At 42.2% G+C, this 19,200-nt stretch overlaps 1 protein-coding gene across 9 annotated transcripts in view; it reads left to right on the forward strand.

Moving 5' to 3' along the window:
* Positions 1 to 19,200, forward strand: part of lcorl (ligand dependent nuclear receptor corepressor-like) — a 129,495-nt gene that overhangs the window by 61,636 nt on the left and 48,659 nt on the right. For 8 of the 9 annotated variants that reach the window (XM_063043382.1, XM_063043385.1, XM_063043390.1 and 5 more), the window contains 2 exons: positions 1,175 to 1,429; positions 18,298 to 18,394. In XM_063043382.1, coding sequence (XP_062899452.1) covers positions 1,175 to 1,429; positions 18,298 to 18,394 — 352 coding nt within the window. The remainder of the gene's footprint in view (positions 1 to 1,174; positions 1,430 to 18,297; positions 18,395 to 19,200) is intronic. The other variant, XM_063043384.1, reaches the window with a different exon arrangement.

Consider the following 19,200-nt stretch of genomic DNA (forward strand, 5'->3'; position numbering starts at 1 on the left):
ATTATACCTTGGTACGTGTGACAATAACAGTTCAGTTTATTAATCAAGGTGTTAGTGTGTGTTGTGAAGAAAATAAGGGAGGCTTCAGGAAGGAGGAGACAGGATAAGTGAATTAGAAATTTGATATTAGAATATAATATGGAAAAATGAAGTTAACTACTTTAGTTTTTAAAAAAATGGAAAGGTGTAATTGTTGAATGATAGATTTAAAGGCAGTGATGTAGGATCTTGTGTGTCCTTGTATATAAATGATAAAATTAATATACAAGTACAGAAGAAAGTTAAGGCAAACAGTAAGTTGGCCTTTATGACAAGATGATTTGAGTGGGAAAATTATATTTTTCTGAAATTATATGAGTTCCTGGAAAGACGACATTAGGACAATTATGTACAGGTCTAGCCTTGTACTACTGGATATACTGGTCTTGTATATATTACTGGATTTGTGCCAAAGGGATGCAATGGGGATTCACCAAATTGATAACTGGGATCCAGGATTATTCTATGGGGAGATTTAAAATAAACTGGGTCTTTATTCTCTTGTGTTTTGAAGAGTGAAAAGTGATAAAACTGAAATATTTTTAAAAAAATATTGGGCTAAACAGGATAGATGCTATGAAGATTTATCATGCCTGGACTATCTAGTACCAGGAGTAATGCTCTGAAAGCATAGGATCGGCCAATTCAGGACTCTGGTAAAAAGAAATTTCTTCATCTAGGGTAGATCCAGGTTCTCTTTTCGAGGACCACAAAGGCTCTTTGACAAAGAGTGTGATTGATATTTAATATTTAAAAATCATCAAGTCTAATGCTGCTAGTGTGGGAAAGTGGTACTCAGGTTGAAGATAATTACAGTGTCACTGAATGGCCCATTATTTCTTATTAAGTGCCAACAAGCTGCATTTTTGAATGAAGGAGCATGTGCTATGAATGAACAGCTGAGAGTGGAAGTGGTAGAAAAGGTTGATTCATGAATAGTGTAAATCCAGTACAAACAATTTAGATGGCCAATTTAAATTATTATTATGTTGAACTTGTTCTTTGTTGGCCTAAATTAACAGCATTTTATGTTATGTTGTTGTATATTTCGAAGGAGGAAAAATGTAATGTTATGTGCCCTAATTGCAAATGAACATATATATCATAAATTTTTATTTTACTGTGTTATTTTTAGACCTTCCTCAGAACTGTGATCGCAACATTCCTTTAGTTGCTCAGGAAATAATGAAAAGAATGATTCGTCAGTTTGCAATTGAATATATATCCAGAAGTAATCGTGTTCATGGAACTCAGACTGGATCAGCCGATGAATCTGTTTCAGTCCTAAATGATCCTCCTGCCAACCAAACCCAGAACTCCTTTCATCAGGAGCAGGAGGGACCATTAGACCTCACTGTGAATAAAAATCAACAGAAATGTTTTCAACAAGGTAATTAAATTTCTCTTTTACTTTAATTAGGGATTTGGAGTGGTGGGGGGTGGGAGGAATGTTGAGAGTTTGCACAGGTGTTTAAGATGTTTATAATTGAAGTAATTTAATGGAAACTGTTACTCTAAATTACCATCCTGTCATTTGCAGTTTGGTTCCAAATCTAGGTTGAAATTGATATAATGAAAGAAACTACCTCAACCTTATTCTGAATAAATGCAAACTCCAGTTTTAGAAAGTAGATTGACAGTCTTGCACAAGGTCGACATGTATTTGGTTTATTGAATAACTGGGGGAAAAGTTAAATTTAAAAGTAAGTCAGGTTGCTTCAAATCTCTCATTATCAGAATCAGGTTTAATATCACTGGCATATGTCATGATATTTGGTATTAACTCATATGGCCCACTAGGTTCACGCTATCCATCTATTCTAATCCCATTCATCATCATTTGTTCCACAGCCTTCTATGTCAAGGCATTCAAATGCACGTCTGTGTTACTATTAGTTTGCTTTGGGGTTAAAACATGCCATATTAGAGCAAGATAAATGTATACACACACACACACACATACTAAGAATGAGGCTTAGAAACATAGAAAATAGGTGTAGGAGTAGGCCATTCGGCCCTTCGAGCCTGCACCGCCATTCAGTACGATCATGGCTGATCATCCAATTTAGAACCCTGTACCTGCTTTCTCTCCATACCCCCTGATCCCTTTAGCCACAAGGGCCATATCTAACTCCCTCTTAAATATAGCCAATGATCAAAGGATCAAAGCAACTTGATTCTTTTTAAAGATTTAATCATTTCTGTGCTAAATTTCCTTGATTACAAAATCATCCTTCATTTCTTACAAGTAGTGGTTGCAAGAAATAGCATTTCTTACAATAGTTAAAAGAGCATTCACAGAAAATGCAATAAAGTCTTCTATTGCTTTGAAATTTTGCCTTTTATAAGAAAATACAAAATAGATGTAAAGAGTACAGTTAGTGTTATGTACATGTGGCGAGTGAGTTCAAGTTATTTGTAGCTACATAATTGGAGCTTGTATCACAAGATCAAATATTTAAAAAAAGAAACATTAAAATATTATTTATCTAAATTTGTATTTGCAATGATGTACAAGATTATTGGCATTGAGTAGCATTGTAGTTATTGGACTAATGTCCAGAGGTTTACTTTTTAAAAAAAAAACCGAGACAAAGTTTTGAATACTACTATGATAATGTGGTAAATTGGATCAGCAAATTTGCTGATGATACAAAGATTGAAGGTGTATTGGGCAGTGAGGAAGGTTTTCAAAGCTTGCAGAGGGATTTGGACCAGCTGGAAAAATGGGCTGAAAAATGGCAGATGGAGTTTAATACAAACAAGTGTGAGGTATTGCACTTTGGAAGGACAAACTAAGGTAGAACATACAAGGTAAATGGTAGGGCGCTGAGGAGTGCAGTAGAACAGGGATCTGGGAATACAGATACAAAATTCCCTAGAAGTAGTGTAAATAAGGTCGTAAAGAGAGCTTTTGGTACATTAGCCTTTGTAAATCAAAGTATTGAATATAAGAGTTGGAATGTTAGGGTGAGGTTGTATAAGGCATTGGTGAGGCCGAATTTCGAGTATTGTGTGCAGTTTTGGTCACCAAATTACAGGAAGGATATTAATAAGGTTGAAAGAGTGCAGAGAAGGTTTACAAGGATGTAGCCGGGACTTGAGAAACTGAGTTACAGAGAAAGGTTGAATAGGTTAGGACTTTATTCCCTGGAGCGTAGAAGAATGAGGGGAGATTTGATAGAGGTATATAAAATTATGATGGGTATAGATAGATTGAATGCAAGCAGGCTTTTTCCACTGAGGCAAGGGGAGAAAAATAAACAGAGGATATAAGTTAAGGGTGAAGGGGGAAAAGTTTAAAGGGAACATTAGGGGGGGCTTCTTCACACAGAGAGTGGTAGGAGTGTGGAATGAGCTGCCAGATGCAGTGGTGAATGCGGGCTCACTTTTAACATTTAAGAAAAACTTGGATGAGAGGTATATAGAGGGATATGGTCCAGATGCTGGTCAGTGGAACTAGGCAGAAAAGTGGTTCAGCACAGCCAAGAAGGGCCAAAAGGCCTGTTTCTGTGCTGTAATGTTCTATGGTTCTACTATGATAGCTGGGGAACTTAAATTCACATAATTAAAGCTACTTTTGATATGACTATAAAACTTGAATTGCTATAAAAACCTGTATTAGTTTCATTAATTTCCTACAAGAAAAGAAGTTAATGTACTTACTATGTCTAGTCTTCTATGTCCATTTCCAGACCCATTCTTAAATTGCTCTCTGGCAATTTTGGAAGGATGAATAATAAGTGGTTAGTGCTGTTGACACCCATATTCCTACAATAAATGTTTTTAACTAAATAATTTGGGGAAGAGTGTTCAATCTGGAATCCAATGTGTAGGCATTCTGAGGTTTAGTGAGAAGGAAAGTACTCAAGCACTTTGATTATGGAGTCATTCACAGGTTAGGTGGTGGTATAGGTCAGATTAGTGGTCAGACAGAAGGATCTCAAATGAGTCAGGCTGGTGAAGTCAAAATTTTCTAATTAAAATCTCAACTACATAAGCCTTATTCATCAGCTTAAGGATTTTTGCTGTCTTATCAGCATGAAGACCTCGCACCATAAGAATGCCATTCCTAAAGGTGCATCTCTAAGACACGTTGTTCTGGTATGCAAGAAGGATGACTGCACTGACCCTGGTAGCTATAGACCACTAAACTTAATGTGTATCATAGGTTAGATAATGGAAACAGTAATAAAGAATGAGATGGAAAAGCAGCTGATAAGAACATAGAAACATGCAAATTAGCAGAAAGCCAGCATGGGTTCAGAAAGGGGAAATCATATTTTACTAATACGCTGGAGTTCTATGAAGAGGCAACTAAAATGTATGATAACAATAGAGTGGTTGACGTCATTTACTTGGACTTTCAGAAGGCTTTTAACAAGGTACCCCACAAGAGATTAATAATCAAATTACAGGAGATAGGTATTCAGGGTAAGGTGTATGAATGAGTGCAGAATTGGCTCAAAAACAAAACAAGTTACAGTGAGGTCATTTTCACACCTAGAGGATGTTAAAAGTGGGGTTCAGCAGGAATCAGTTTTTGGGCTGCTACTGTTTCTAATTTACATTAATGATTTGGATAAACACGTAACAAATAAACTAAAGTTTGCCAATGACACAAAATTAGGGGGACAGGCTGATAGCATTCAGGCAGCAGAATCAGTAGAGTTAAAACTAAACAAAATCCAGATGTGGGCAGATGGCAGATGAAATTTAATGAAAGTAAATGTAACATATTGCATATAGGAAGTGGAAATATGGAGCTTTGAAGTCGGAAAGTGCACTCTATGAGAAGGATTTGTGTGTCTTGGTAGACTCATCACTATCAACATCTAAACAATGCACAGAAGCAATTAAGAAGGCTAATTGAATGTTGTGCTATATAATGCGCTCAGTGGAGTTCCAGGTTTAGAGAGGTTATCCTGAAGCTGTATAATGTGCTTGTGAGGCCACGCCTTGAGTACTGTGTACAATTTTGGTCTCCATACTTTGTGAGGGATGTGAAGGGACTGGTGAGAGTTCAGAGAGGGATGATTAGACTCATTCCAGGTCTGTAGGGTATGAGCTATGAAGAAAGATTGAAAGAATTAAATCTTATTAGCCTAAATAGGTGTAGAATGAGAGGAGACATGATGAAGTATTCAACATCATCAAGGGGATCAGTAAGATGGATGCCAGGTCCTACTTCAAAATTAATCCATCAACAAGGACACGGGGTCATAGGTGGAGACTGTTTAAAGGGAGATTTCAGACTAACATCAGGAAGCATTTCGTTACACAGCAAGTTGTGGACACTAGGAACAAACTACCTAGTTGTGTAGTTGAGAGTAGAACCTCAGAGACCTTCAAATCTAAACTCAATAGTTATTTCAATACACTATGGTAATAGGAATTTGGCAAGCTTTGTTGGGCCGAATGGCCTGTTGTCAAAAACTTTCTAATGTTCTAAGGCACAAGCATCCTGACATGAAAATGATCAGAATCACTTTATTGCCAGTATGTGAAACATATGAGAATTGATTGTGGTTCCATGCCAAGTGTAAAACACAGGACAATACCACAATAGCAACAACAATTTACAAGGCAATAGTGCAAACAGCCATGAGCAGTCAACAATTAGCAGAACGGTCACATGCACAAATGTCAATAATCAAACAGAACAAGGAGAGCAGGAAAGGCCACTTTACGGATGTTGTGCAGGAACAGTTAGGGTACTACACCTGAGTGAGTTTTGTTGAGAAGCTGGATAGCTACAGGAAAGAAGCTTGGTGAAGACATGTAGTACAGGTGCTGCTCTTTCATTATCACTGAGTCTAAATACTGCTATTTTCTATCCAGCAGAGAGAGTTTTTTTCATCAGCAGCAGGAACAGCAGCAATTTATGAAGATGAAGTGCGAGAGTACTTACAGATAGGCACAAAAATGCTGCCTTCTCAACACTGCCCACACCAGGAAAATAGATTTTTAAAAGTGAGAACTGATAATAGACTAAAAAAGTTAGACAGTTAAGTGAGCAGCTGTAAGAGGTAGGTGGCACAAAGATTAAGATTTATTGAGCAATTGGCACTGTTACTGGGTTAATAGGAAGCTGGGATGGGATGACCAGCAGGTTTGGATGAATTGTGACTAATCAGGTAACTTATAAAGTTAAGACATGGTGGCATAGGATGATTCTGGAAAAGATATAATCAGTAACAATAAATTAAATGGTGGTGTTTCCAGAAAGGGCTAAATTGTTCTTGCATAGAACCAGTGTGGATTCAGTGACTAGGTGATCAATTTCTGTGCTCTTTGCTTTATATTCTTATAACTGGATAGTGATCTGGGTTAAAAACTAAGCACAGAATAAAGAGGTTGACTGTACGTGTTCCTATAGATTCTGCCTGGCATGCTGCGTTCCACCAGCATTTTGTGTATGTTGCTTGAATTTCCAGCATCTGAAGATTTCCTCGTGTTTACAGAACAAAGAGCCAACCTTACAAATAGCCTTCAAGTTCTAGGAAATAAGTGGGCCAAAAAGAAAAGCTTATAGCACTATCCTGATGCATAAGGCGTTAAAACAGAATGCATCAATTAATGGTTTGAAATAAATATGATTAATAGCCATTGGAGAGTTGTTTCAGAGTGACAGAATTTTGGAACACAATATGGCTTGGTAGGTAAAAATGGAGCTTGAGCAAAGACTAGAAATTTTGAAAGAAACTGTCCAGAAAAGAATACTTAAATACAATTTAAAACATTTACATGATGTTTACTTAAGCCTTCTACACCCAATCCTCTGAATAGTATGTAATATGGCCCTGTAGTAAGGCCCTCTCCACCTCTGTGTAAACAATGATCTGCATCAAAGTTGAGAGATGCACTTATTCTGGACATTGTCATGAATATTGAAGAGCAGTGAGCAATCATAGGGGTGAAATATTATTGGTAAAAGTCAGGAACAACAGAATTTGCCTCTGTGTGATTTATTTTAATGATTCTTTTTCTCACGGAGCCTTGAAATGTCTTGCAATAAAAATTACAATTTGGCCGTTGTAGAGCAGGGGTTTCCAACCTGCGGTAATCTACAACTCCATGGTAGGACAACTCTAGAGTTCGCAGTTGGATTTCCAGGTGTCAGCTCCATATACAAAATAAAGAAATACAATGAAATTAAACAGGCAGCCACGTGACTGCAGATGCTGGCATCTGGAGCAATAAACAATCTGCTGGAGGAACTCAGTGGGTTGAGAGAATGGTGTGGAGAAGGAATTGTTGTCATTTTGGGTCAAAAGACCATAATCTGCTTTAGGGACCGAAAGTAGAGATGGGTAATAGTCACTATAAAGCCAGGAAGGAGGCAGAAGGGCAACAGTCAGTGGTGATTTTGGACAAGGAGGGACAAAGGATGACAGGCAAATTGACTCAGGCAAAGGAGGAGAGTGGAGGAAATTTGGAGGCAGAGATTAGGATTAGCTTTATTTGTCTTGTGTATGTCAAAATGTACAGTGAAATGTCAACGATCAAGACAGTCTGAGGATGTGCTGGGACAGCCCACAAGTGTCGCCGTGCTTTCGGTGCCAACATAGTATGTCCCCAATTTACTAACCCTAGTCCATACATCCTTGGAATGTGGGAAGAAACTGGAGCACCAGAGAAACCCCATATGTTACTGTGAGAACACATACGTAAATTAATTACAGAGAGTGGCGAGAAATGAACCTATCGCTAGGAATGTAGGGTGTTCATGAACCACTACATATCATGCTGCCCAGAGACCAAGGCAGATGGTTGACGTGTGGAGACAGGCAAAAAAAAAAGGGAGGCAGAATGTGCCGAGTTAGGAAAGAAGAGGATGACGGTGGGAGACAGCTGGGTGGGTGATGAGCAGGAACACAAAAGCTGGAATCAGATAAATAAGGAAGGTGATAATTGGAACTATTAGGAGAAAAGTAGGCAAATGGAAGCAACGAGGAGGCTGAGGGTAAAGAATCTACTGGGTGAACTGTGTGTGTTACGGGTGAAACTAGGAGGGTAGTAGGGAGCTTGGGGGAGTGGTGGTGACAACTAAAATTGGAAAATTCATTGTCCTACCATGGAGTTGTAGATTACCCAGATGGAATATGATGTGTTGTTCTTCTATTTTTTGTTGGACCTCAGCTGGACACTGGAGAAGACCAAAGATGGGCAGGTTGGCATAGGATAGGAAGTAGAATTGAAACTCCATGCAACTGGGAGATTAGATGGCCATTGCAGACAGAGAAAACGTGTTTTATGTATTGATTGCCCAGTTTGTGCTGGTCTTGGCAATGTAGAGTACGTTGGATGGACCGAATGCAATATATGAGGCTGAAGGAGGTACACATGGAGGACTGTTTAGATTCCTGGATGGTGAAGGAGGAGGAGATGTAAGAACAAGTGTTGCATTACCTGTGGTCCCAGGGAAGAGTGTCAGAAGCTCAGAAAGTATGGATAGGTGGGAAGGGATGACTAGACAAGGAAGTCACAGAGGGGCCATGGGAAAGGGGTGGTAGGAGAAGAAGGGATGGTGGGATTGATATTGGAGCTCAAAGTTCAATAAGTGTGTTTATTATCAAAGTGCATATATGTCACCTTCAGTACATAAATGCTACCCTGAGATTCATTTTCTTGCAGACATTCACATTAAGTCCAAAGAAACATAAAAGAATCAATGAAAAACCATGCGCACCAAGACAAACAACCAATGTGCACAAGACAATAAACAGTGCAATTACAAAAAAGAAAACAAAAACAAGCAAAATAATAAGAAATAAATTTTGAGAGCCTGGGATGAAAAGCCCGTGAAAGTTAGTCCATAGGTTGTGGGAACAGTTCAGTGTTGGGATGGGTGATGTTATCCCCTCCTGTTCAAGAACCTGATAGTTTAGGGATAATAACCATTCCTGAACCTGGTGGTGTGGGTTCTGAGGCTCCTGAACCTCCATCCTGATGGCGATATTGAGAAGAGGGTATGCTCATTGGTGGTGGGGGCCCTTGATGATGGATGCTGCCTTCCTTTGCCATCTACCTGCAACGCGCTGTAAGGTTTCATTGCTAATGTAATGGCCTCCCTGTTATGTTTTACTGCTAATGTAATGGTTTCTCTGTAGCAGCAATGTTTGGGTTATGACTAGAGATAACAGGAGCTTTGGAATGTGTGCCATCCAATGAGTGGCAGGTTGTTCTTTCTTGTGGGTCTGAGAGAAGGAATTTTGCAGTCTTTTGTTTGGTGGAAGATGGAGAGAGAAGATACCAGAACGGGAAAGTCGTAGACTGCAGGACGGAGTGGACTTGGAATGGGGTCGGGAGTCGACGCCTGGGGGGAAAACCAATGGAGAACAAACAGACGAGAAAACCGTGAGCTCCAATGTTGCAAAATAGACAGTTTCATGAGAATGGGCCCTTTTTTTTGTTTCTTTACTAACCCTATAGTCAAATTAAGAATTATAAAGTTCAATCATTCAATTGCATATTGTGTACTGTTTGTTTCTTCGTGGTACTAATTTGTAATGGGAACACATCATGCAGCATCCACCTAAACAAGATTTCTCAAGTTTGGCCGGGCTGGAGGCTGTCTTCCCCCAGAGGAAGCTGCTAGCTGAACCTAAGGGTTACAATTGTGGAGGTATCGTTCTGGGATTGATTTTGTTGGATGCTGTGTGATTACCCTGAGCATTGAACCAGTGGGGTAGATATTCGTACTCCAGATGAATTGTTAATTTGCCTGTTAAGTAATGTTAAAGTTGCGATTATGGGCGGAAGTTTAATAAAATGGCAGGCGCAGCTCTCGTTTTAATGCAGACCAGCGCTGATGTAGCGGTGACAGAGCGGGCTGAATCACGTCGAGTTTCCAGTAGCTGGGGCCGAGATTTCAAAGAAGAGTTCTATCGTTTCTGAGGAGTGAGGAGAAGAAGTGGTCGGATTTGGAATGTCTAATTAGTCTCCGTCCCCCAGGGGAGAGTAAGAAATCTGAGTTAGAATCCACCCTTAACTCTGGGGAATAAATGGAAAAATGCCGAGGTCCAAAGTCCCTGCTATGGTAGGCTCCGCCTATTCTCTGGAATAACACCCACCCCTAAAGGAGGAGAGGAGTTTAAGTCTTGGACAGAGCAAACCTTTCAGTTGTTAGATGAGTGGCAGTGCTCTGATGACATAAAGTGACAGGGATTGGTTGAGAGTTTGAGTGGGTGGGCTGCTGACATGAGAGCCATCAGGTTGTGGTATCCCATAGCGACAGCTGTCAATTACATGCAAACACTGGACAATGCTTTTGATACGACAGTAAGCCCAGTGAAGCTCATGGTGGGGTTTTAGAACATGCGTCTGGAGAAGGGGGAGAAGCTTTCTGCTTTTATTTTTTGGCTAGGGAGGCAGCTAAATTGCTTGCGGCACAGAGAAGTCATTCAGGCGGCTGAGGTGGATCAGTTAAGAGTGGACCAGATAGCTAAGGGCGCCCAGTCCTAGGACCTGATCACTTAGGATCTCCGACAGTCTCGTAAGATGTGTCCCCTTCCTTCTTTTGTTGAGCTGATCAGAGAGGTATGGGAGGAGGAGGTGGGAGTGTCTGAGGTCCGTGATACATTAGTGCTGGTTTGTCCAGACCTGGTTGAGAAGGGCAGCGTTTCAATTCTGGTGGGGACCAACGCCCCACTGGTGAGGAGGCTCATGGGGGCCTGCAAGGAGAAGGCTGGCGAGAGCTGTCTGGGAACATTGCCTGTGCACCCGGTGTTTCGAGCTGCTTTTGAGGAAGTGAGTGGCTGCATTGGGCCGGATCCCGAATTTAGACGAGGGACTGTGAGGTTCACCCAGTCGAAGCCAATGGTGGTATGGCCCGGAGATGTAGCAAGAGTGATGGGGACCTCCAAATTTCCCAGAGTGTCTGAGGGCGAGGCCCTCTTAGTGGATGCTCCAGAAGACCCCGAGGGGGAGTTGGGATTTCCTGCTGGGGCACTGGTGAGGCCCGAAATGCAGAAGCCCTCAGTTGTACAGGCAAGCAGGATGGCAATGATTGTAAGGAACACTACGAAAAGGGAGGTCACCTTCAAGCAGGAGATGCCCCTGGCACATCTGTTCCCGGTGACAGTAATATCTAGTGTCCCTGTGAGACAAGCCGGGGAGAAACTATTGGGGGGGGGGGCGCGGAAGTTGACCGCTGATTCATTCAACTTCAGGGACTCCCCAGTTCCTGTGGGTTGGAAGAGGAGGTTGGTAGAGAAGATGTTGAAGCTGGAAGGTGTCTTTTCCACTGACAAGTTTGATGTGGGTTGTTCCAAGAGCACTCGTCACACTATCCGAGTGACTGAGGACACCCCATTTAGAGGTCACGGAAACTGGCCCCTGCGGTAGTGGAGGACGCTCAGTAGTATTTGTGTAGGTTGAAGGAAGCTGGGATCATCACTGAGTTCCTAAGCCCCTAAGCGTCCCCAATTGTAGTGGCCCGAAAGAAGCAATCGGAAGGTACGGACATGTGTGGACTATAGGACTCTGAACACAATACAGTCCCGAGGATCAAAGATGCGTTCGCCTGTCTGAGTGGTGCGAACTGTTTCAGTGTGCTGGACTTGAGGAGTGGATATTACCGGATCTCCATGAGTGAGGCTGACAAAAAGAAGACAGCATTTACATGTCCACTAGGGTTCTTCCAGTTGGAAAGGATGCCCCAGGGCATATCGGGAGCCCTTGCAACCTTCCAGTGGGTCATGGCGAAGACGTTGGGGGTTATGAACTTGCTTGAGGTATTGGTGTATCTTGATGATCTCATAGTGTTTGGATCCACTTTGGAAGAACATGAAGCAAGGCTACTGAAGGTGTTGGGCCACCTGAAAGCTGAAGGGTTAAAACTTTCCTTGGACACAAGTGCCAGTTCTGCAAAACGTCTGTTAGCTATGTTGGGCACATACTCTTATCGGATGGAGTAGCTACAAATCCGGCTAAAATAGAGCCGGTGACCATTTGACAAGGCACCAGACTGTGAACGCTCTGCGCTCGTTCCTCGGGTTCTGTGGTTACTATCGGAGGTTTGTGAAGGGCCATGCGAAAGTGAGTCACCCATTGAATCAGTTTATGTGTGGTTACCCTCCCTTGGGGAAGAAAGGGGGAGAAAAGGACAGGAGGGTAGAGAGTACCTTAGCCTGTCGGAGCCCTTTGGACCAAGGTGGGATGCAAAATGTGAGGAGGCCTTTCAGTCACTGAAGGAGCTACTGACCCGGTGCTGGCTTTTGAGGACTCCTGACTGCCCTATGTACTACACACAGATGCCAGCCGAGAGAGCTTAGGGGGAGTCCTGTATCAGGATCAGGGCACCGGGTTGACACTCGTTGCATTTGTCAGTTGGAGTCTGTCGCCCTTCGAGAAAAACTATCCCACACACAAGTTGGTATTTCTGGCGTTGAAATGGGTGGTGGTGGATAAGCTGAGTGACTATCTCTACAGGGCCAGGTTTGAGGTGAGGACGGACAACAACCCCCTGACTTATATCCTGACCTTGGCAAAACTGGTTGCCAAAGGCCATCTTGGTGGCATTGTCTACCTATGACTTCAGCTTGAAGTACCAGCCAGGAAGCAGAAACATTGATGTGGACGCTTTGTCCTGTGGTGCATTTGGGACTGGATAGGGACGAGGAGTGGGAGAGCGTTCCTGACTCGGGGGTGAAGGCCATGTGTCAGTTTGCCATCACCGTGAAGGCAAAGGGAAAGGAGGGGCAGGATTGAACGGTGGATCAATTGGGAGCTTCTGATGACGTCATTCCCCAAGTTTACTGCAACATGACTGCTCTGAAGACAAATCAGCTGCTGGAGTTGAGTTCTGGGGAAATGGCAGCTGCTCAGCGAGATGATCTGGGCATTTGGGCAGCAGTCAAAAAGGAAGACATGGCTCAGGTGGAGAAGACGAAACATTGCCTCCATTACTGAGAGAATGGCCTCGGTTGAAGTTGCATAACCAGATCTTATACCCGGTCACGTCACCCCCTAGACCGACCCCAGTGTTGCCAGCTGGTTCTGCCAGAGAAGTATCGGAGGATTACGTTGAAGTCACTTCATGATGATTCTGGGCATTTGAGGATTGAAAAGACCTATGGATTACTCAGAGACCAGTTTTACTGGCCCAGAAGGTAAGTCAGAGGTCGAAGAATACTGTAAGTCGTGCATTCGATGCAGGCAGCTCCCTTGTCCCACTTGCACAGTGCGGGGCCCCTGGACCTGGTGTGTATGGATTACCTGTCAATAGAACCCGATGCCAACAACACAGCGAATGTCTTAGTCATCACGGACCACTATACCAGATACGCTCAGGCTTTTCCTACCAAGGACCAGAGGGCGTCTATGGTGGCAAAAGTGTTATGGGAGAAGTATTTCATTTATTATGGCCTTCCCAGGAGGGTACATAGTGATCAGGGATGGGATTTCGAGAGCAGACTCATCCATGAGTTACTGGGCATGCTTGGGAGTGGAGAAGTCAAGGACCTCGTCATATCATCTGCAGGGTGGTCCCTAGCCCGAGAGGTTTAATCGGACCTTGCTAGACATGCTCGGGACCTTGGAGATCAGCAAGAAGAGCAGGTGAAGTCAACATATTAGACATCTGGTCGACAGTTACGACTGTACCTGAAATGAAGCTGCTGGGTACTCACCATACTATCTGATGTTTGGGCGCAAGGCAAGGTTGCCCATTGACCTTTGTTTTGGGACTGACGAGGGCAACTTACCACCAAAGACTTATCTGAAGTACAGATTTCCCCCACCATCCGAAGGTAGAGCGTTCCTATGAAACGGTTCGTAAGCTGAAATGTCATAAAGCGAAGAAGCAATTACCATTTATTTATATGGGGACATTTTGTGAGCATTCGCAGACCCAAAAATAACCTACTAAATCATGCCAAATAACACACAAAACCTAAAATAACAGTAACATATAATAAAAGCAGGAATGATATGATAAATACACAGCCTATATAAAGTAGAAATACTTTTCCACAATCATTGTCTGAACTGTTCTCCGTAGCGAAAATCTCACGCAAGCGCTCTCCACAAAAACACAGCGCAAGCGCTGTCGGCAAAAACACAGCACAAGCGCTCTCTGGTAACCTTTAAGCTATGAAGCTGCCAAATCATACCAAATAACACGTAAAAATACACAGCCGATATAAAGTAGAAATAATGTATGTACAGTGTAGTATCACTTACGGGAATCGGGAAGACAGCGCCGAGCACACTGATGATGGTGCGTTAGGCTGAGTCGTGGCAGGTTGGGGTGGTGCAGTGACCCCCACCCTCCAGGCAGCAAACTGATACTGATCTGCAAAGAATACAGGGGTACAGTGGTAGCCGGTACGCGTCCAGCACATCTTTAAGAAAAAGGCCGAAATAAACAAGCTAATTAGTTAGGTGCTGCCCGGAACATAAATATCGGCCCAGATCAGAGGCGATGCAATCGGCAATCGCCTCTGATCTGGGCGGCACCTAATTAATTAGCATTTTATTTCAGCTTTTTTCTTAAAGATGTGCTGTGTGCCTCCTGGCTACCACTGCATTCTGCGCGAATCGGTATCTGTCCGCGGCCCAGGGGCTGGGGTGGTGGGACACTGGGGTGTCATCTCATGGTCGATCAGGGCAGGCAGGTCATCTTCTCCTATCTCTGCTTGCCTCGATGTCGAAGGTCGAGGTTCGTCGTCTGCTGTGGCTGATGTGGAAGGCTTGCTTGACTGCTGAGCCTCATGCATTTTTCTATCATACAGTTCTTTGTAAGGACTCAAACCATCTTTCAAATATGCCCTAAACCAACGTACCCTTTCAAAATTAAAGTCGTACTTTATCATTACTCATTCAGTTTCAATTGCTATCCTTTCCTCTTCCAATTGCATCAGCTCTTCATCTATCAGTTCTTGGTCATGGGATGCCAAAACCTCTTCAACATCATCTTCGTCAACTTCCACAAGGCAAACTCACTTTGTCCTTGCTTCGTTCACCACGATCGAAACGCTTAATATGTCTCGTTTTACGCTAAGTGTAACACCCTTCCGAGCTCTTTTAGGCTTTTCCGATACCTTAGAACTCACCTTACTCACGGATGCTCACAGGCACGTGTTAAAGCAATGCCAGCAAGAATGCCGTTCCGAATCCGGGGGAGAGCAGCTGCTCGGAGTGCGCGCTGCCTTTTTTTATCGCGCGCTGCTTTTCTTCGTAACAGTGAAAACACCTTCTGTTAGCAAAAATAAGTAACTAATGTAGGTCTTTCGTAACAGTGAGGTTTTGTAAAGCGAACATTCGAAAAGCGGGGGACCCCTGTATGTGTCTGATATGAGAAGAGTGCTGAAAAGGGCTTATGAATTAGCTGGGGTCGTGGTTGCCAAGCAGAATCAAGGGAATAAGAGGAGGTGTGATCAAAAGGTGCGGTTGTCCCAACTCCTGCCGGGAGACCGGGTCCTCATAAGGAATTTGGGGCTACCTGGAAAGCATAAGTTGGCTGGCTGCTGGGTGGCTATGCCCTGTGTGGTGGAGAGTCAGATGCCAAACCTTCCAGTTTTCCGGGTGAAACCAGAAGATGGGAATGGGCCTATCAAGATTCTCCATCGGAACCACCTGCTGCCCTTGGTACAAGAGGTGCAGGTAGACCCAGAGCCCAACTTGGATCCTACACCTAGTAAGAGGACTCTGCGGAAACGCGGAGCGACTGCAGGGCCAACAGCAGGAGAGGTTAAGCCAGCCCCAACCCCTGAGAGGGATACTGATATTGAGGACGAGGAACTGGATGTGTGGTATATGCTGCCTTTTGCTGACTCCCCAGTGATTGAGGAAGAGACTGCCAGCCCTTCTCCCACTGAGTCAGGTGAAATTGGGAGAGCTATCTGTGGACAGCCTGGGTTGCAACGGGACCATGCAACGGATGAAGCGGGGGTTGGCCACAGAACATAGGGGTCGGAGTTGCCAGTGGGCACGAGTGAGAGGCTGGGGGGGGGGGCCTTGCCAGGTAGACCAAAAATATCCCCAGTAGTGTTGGAACCTGAAGAGTTAGGTGAGGGAGAACAGAGGTCTCAGAGGATTAGCAGAGTACTGGATAGGCTGGCCTGTGTAGCACCAGGGGAACAGTGTGACCTCTACTGTTTTGGGGAGCTATGTCACTGCCTTTTACACCTGGGTTGGACTTCGTAATTTGCAGGAACGGTTGGTGGATTATCTCAACATCATGAGGACATGACTAAATTTGGTGGGGGGGGGAGTGTAACGTGCTGTAAGGTTTCATTGCTAATGTAATGTCCTCTCTGTAATTTTTCACTGCTAATGTAATGGTTTCTCTGTAGCAGCAATGTTTGGGATATGACTAGAGATAACGGGGGCTTTGGAATATGTGCCATCTAATGAGAGGCAGGTTGTTCTTTCTTGTGGGTCTCAGAGAAGGGATTTTGTGGTCTTTTGTTCGGTGAAAGATGGAGAGAGAAGATGCCAGAACGGGGAAGTCATAGACTGCAGGATGGAGTGGACTTGGAATGGGGCTGGGAGTCGACACCTGGGGAGAAAATTGATGGAAAATGAACTGATGGGAAAACCGTGAGCTCCAACATTGCGAAATAGACTGTTTCATGAGAATGGGTTTTTTTTTTGTTTCTTTACTAACCCTGTAGTCAAATTAAGAATTGTAAAGCTCAATCGTTTAATTGCATATTGTGTACTGTTTGTTATTTTGTGGTACTGATTTGTAACAGGAGAACACATCACATAGCATCCACCCAAACAAGATTTCTCAAGTTCGGCTGGGCCGAAGGCTGTCTTTCCCTAGAGCAAGCCGCTAGCTGAACCTGAGGGTTACATACCATTGTAGATGTGCTCAGTGGTGAGATGGTGTTTACCTATGATGGACTGGGCTGTATCCACTTCTTTTGGTAGACTTTTCAAGGGCATTGGGCTAGCTGAAATGACAAAGGATGATATATATGCTAGATGTGGAGGCTAGTAGTGTGAAAGGCAAGGAATGGAGTATTTCTATCTGTCTTCTGTCTGGAGAGAGTCGGAATGAGAGAAGTCCTAAAATGTGGAAATACGAGAGAGCGCTTGAGATGTTTCCTGAAAAAGGAAGATATTCCAGATGTCACGGATTGGAGCACATTATCTTGAGAGCAGATGTGGTGGAGTTGAAGAAACTGGGAGAAAGGGGTGACATCCTTATAAGTCACAAGGTAGGAAGGGATATGGTCTGGGGAGCTATGAGAGTTCTTCTGGTCATAGTAAATACCTGTGGCTAGTTTTGTCTCCTGAAGTGGAGACAGACTGGTTTAGAAAAGGCAGACAAATGTTCAAAATAGTCTGAGTAAATTGAGAGCAAGATGAGAAGGTGAAGGTGATAAAATTGATGAGTTCCGTTGGCATTCCCGCAAACTTGGAAGAGGAAACTCAGTTGATCTGTTCATGTTCTCAGCTCTACAAGATAATATCGAAGTCGTATAAAAGTTCTGGTGATACGATAGCTATTTTTGTGAAGTTAGCAACACTCTGCACAGGAAGTAAAGATTTTGGAATACTGTATATTCACCTTTGTAATTGTCTTTCCAAAATTGGAAAATGGTTGTCATAGAACTTTCACATGCTTTTTCTTCAAAACGGATTAAAATTTCTTTTATTTTGATGTCAGGCATTGCAATTTTTCACCAATATTTTTAATGAACTTAGTTATTAAATTTGAAATGAAATGAATAACCTTCTTGAAGTTATCTCTTTGTGACAAGAAACTAATGATTTTCATAGACTTGATGGAGGAAATATTATCAGTAAAGATGAATAATTGCTTTCTCTGCTTGCATTTACACAATTCTTATGTTCTCTATATTAGACTTATTTTTGGTAATGTTCAAAGTTTTGGCATTCTCTCTGCTTTAATAAGAGATCCCTAGTGGAAGTGGCCCTATTTTTTATTTGTAAAGAGTGGAGGCGAAATGTTCAGTTCATTCCCTTTTATCCAAGGAGTTTGGTCATGTTGGAGATCCTCAGTTTCTGGTGATATTTTGGATCCCTATCTATTGATTTCAATGCATAAATAGTTTTATTTATAATTCAAAGCTGTTTCTAATATTTTGAAAAATTGAAATTGTCAGTAGGTATCCATAAAGATTATGGCATCTTCAATATTTAACTGGAATTTTATCTGAAGATCTGAGCTGACAGGTTTGGTTTTGTTATTTAGTAAAGAGCAAGATGTAAATATTACTTAACTTTAAACACCTTGAAGAGTGTATTCTCAAAAAATTGAACCAAACTTTCTATTAGCAGATGGAGTGCTTGATCTGTCAACAAAGAAGAATAGTACAAATTCCACGCTATCAACTGGACCTTGTCTTACATCAACCACTACCAAATTATCAGGGTAAGTATCATTGAAGAAATTGATCCAAAGAGTTTACATCTAAACCATATGCACGTAAACTATTTTTCCTGTTTCTTCTGTCTTAAACTAGTGTTCTGTTCCTTTCACTCAAATCAATGTTACGTCTGTTTTCCAAGAGTATTGCCGTTATGACTTAATTACAGATTCCATATTGAAAGGGAATTTGTCTATATTCATGCATTTCTTCAAACCAATTAAGTTTAAAATTTATTTACTTTGATAAACAATCTATGTTGCAAATTATTTATATGACTTAGTGATTGTGAATTGTATTTGCTTCTGAAATAAGATTTATATTTTGAGAGTGATAAAGCTCTATGAACATGTTAATTCCCTATCACTTTGAATTATATTAACATACAAAATTTCTATGGGTGTTGCAATATAGTGACTGGAAGTATCTCTTTAATGAAATAGTTGTGATTTGGTGTGTGGTCATGTCTGGGAGCCTTTATCCAGACTTTTGATTGTCATCACGATTTAGAAGTATTAAGTACATTTTGATTTTTATACACATATTTGCAGAACACTTGTTGTACTGAAAGCCTTTGTTTTTGTGAAAGCATTTACCGGAATACTTGTCATTAAGAAATTTGAAGGATCTGTCAAAAACTTTTTCAAACCAGCTGGAGGTGGTGTTGCCATGTCATCAAAATTATGCCTGAAGCTAATAGTTTGCATATTTGTTTTTATACATCTTGATTTGATTATAAATTGAACAGTAAGTCTCAGGAAGCTATGTACCTAATCTCCCTGTATAATACTTCTAATGTTTGTAAGTTGAA

This window comes from Mobula hypostoma, chromosome 3 (assembly GCF_963921235.1).
Source record: "Mobula hypostoma chromosome 3, sMobHyp1.1, whole genome shotgun sequence".
Classification (NCBI taxonomy): Eukaryota; Metazoa; Chordata; class Chondrichthyes; order Myliobatiformes; family Myliobatidae; genus Mobula; species Mobula hypostoma.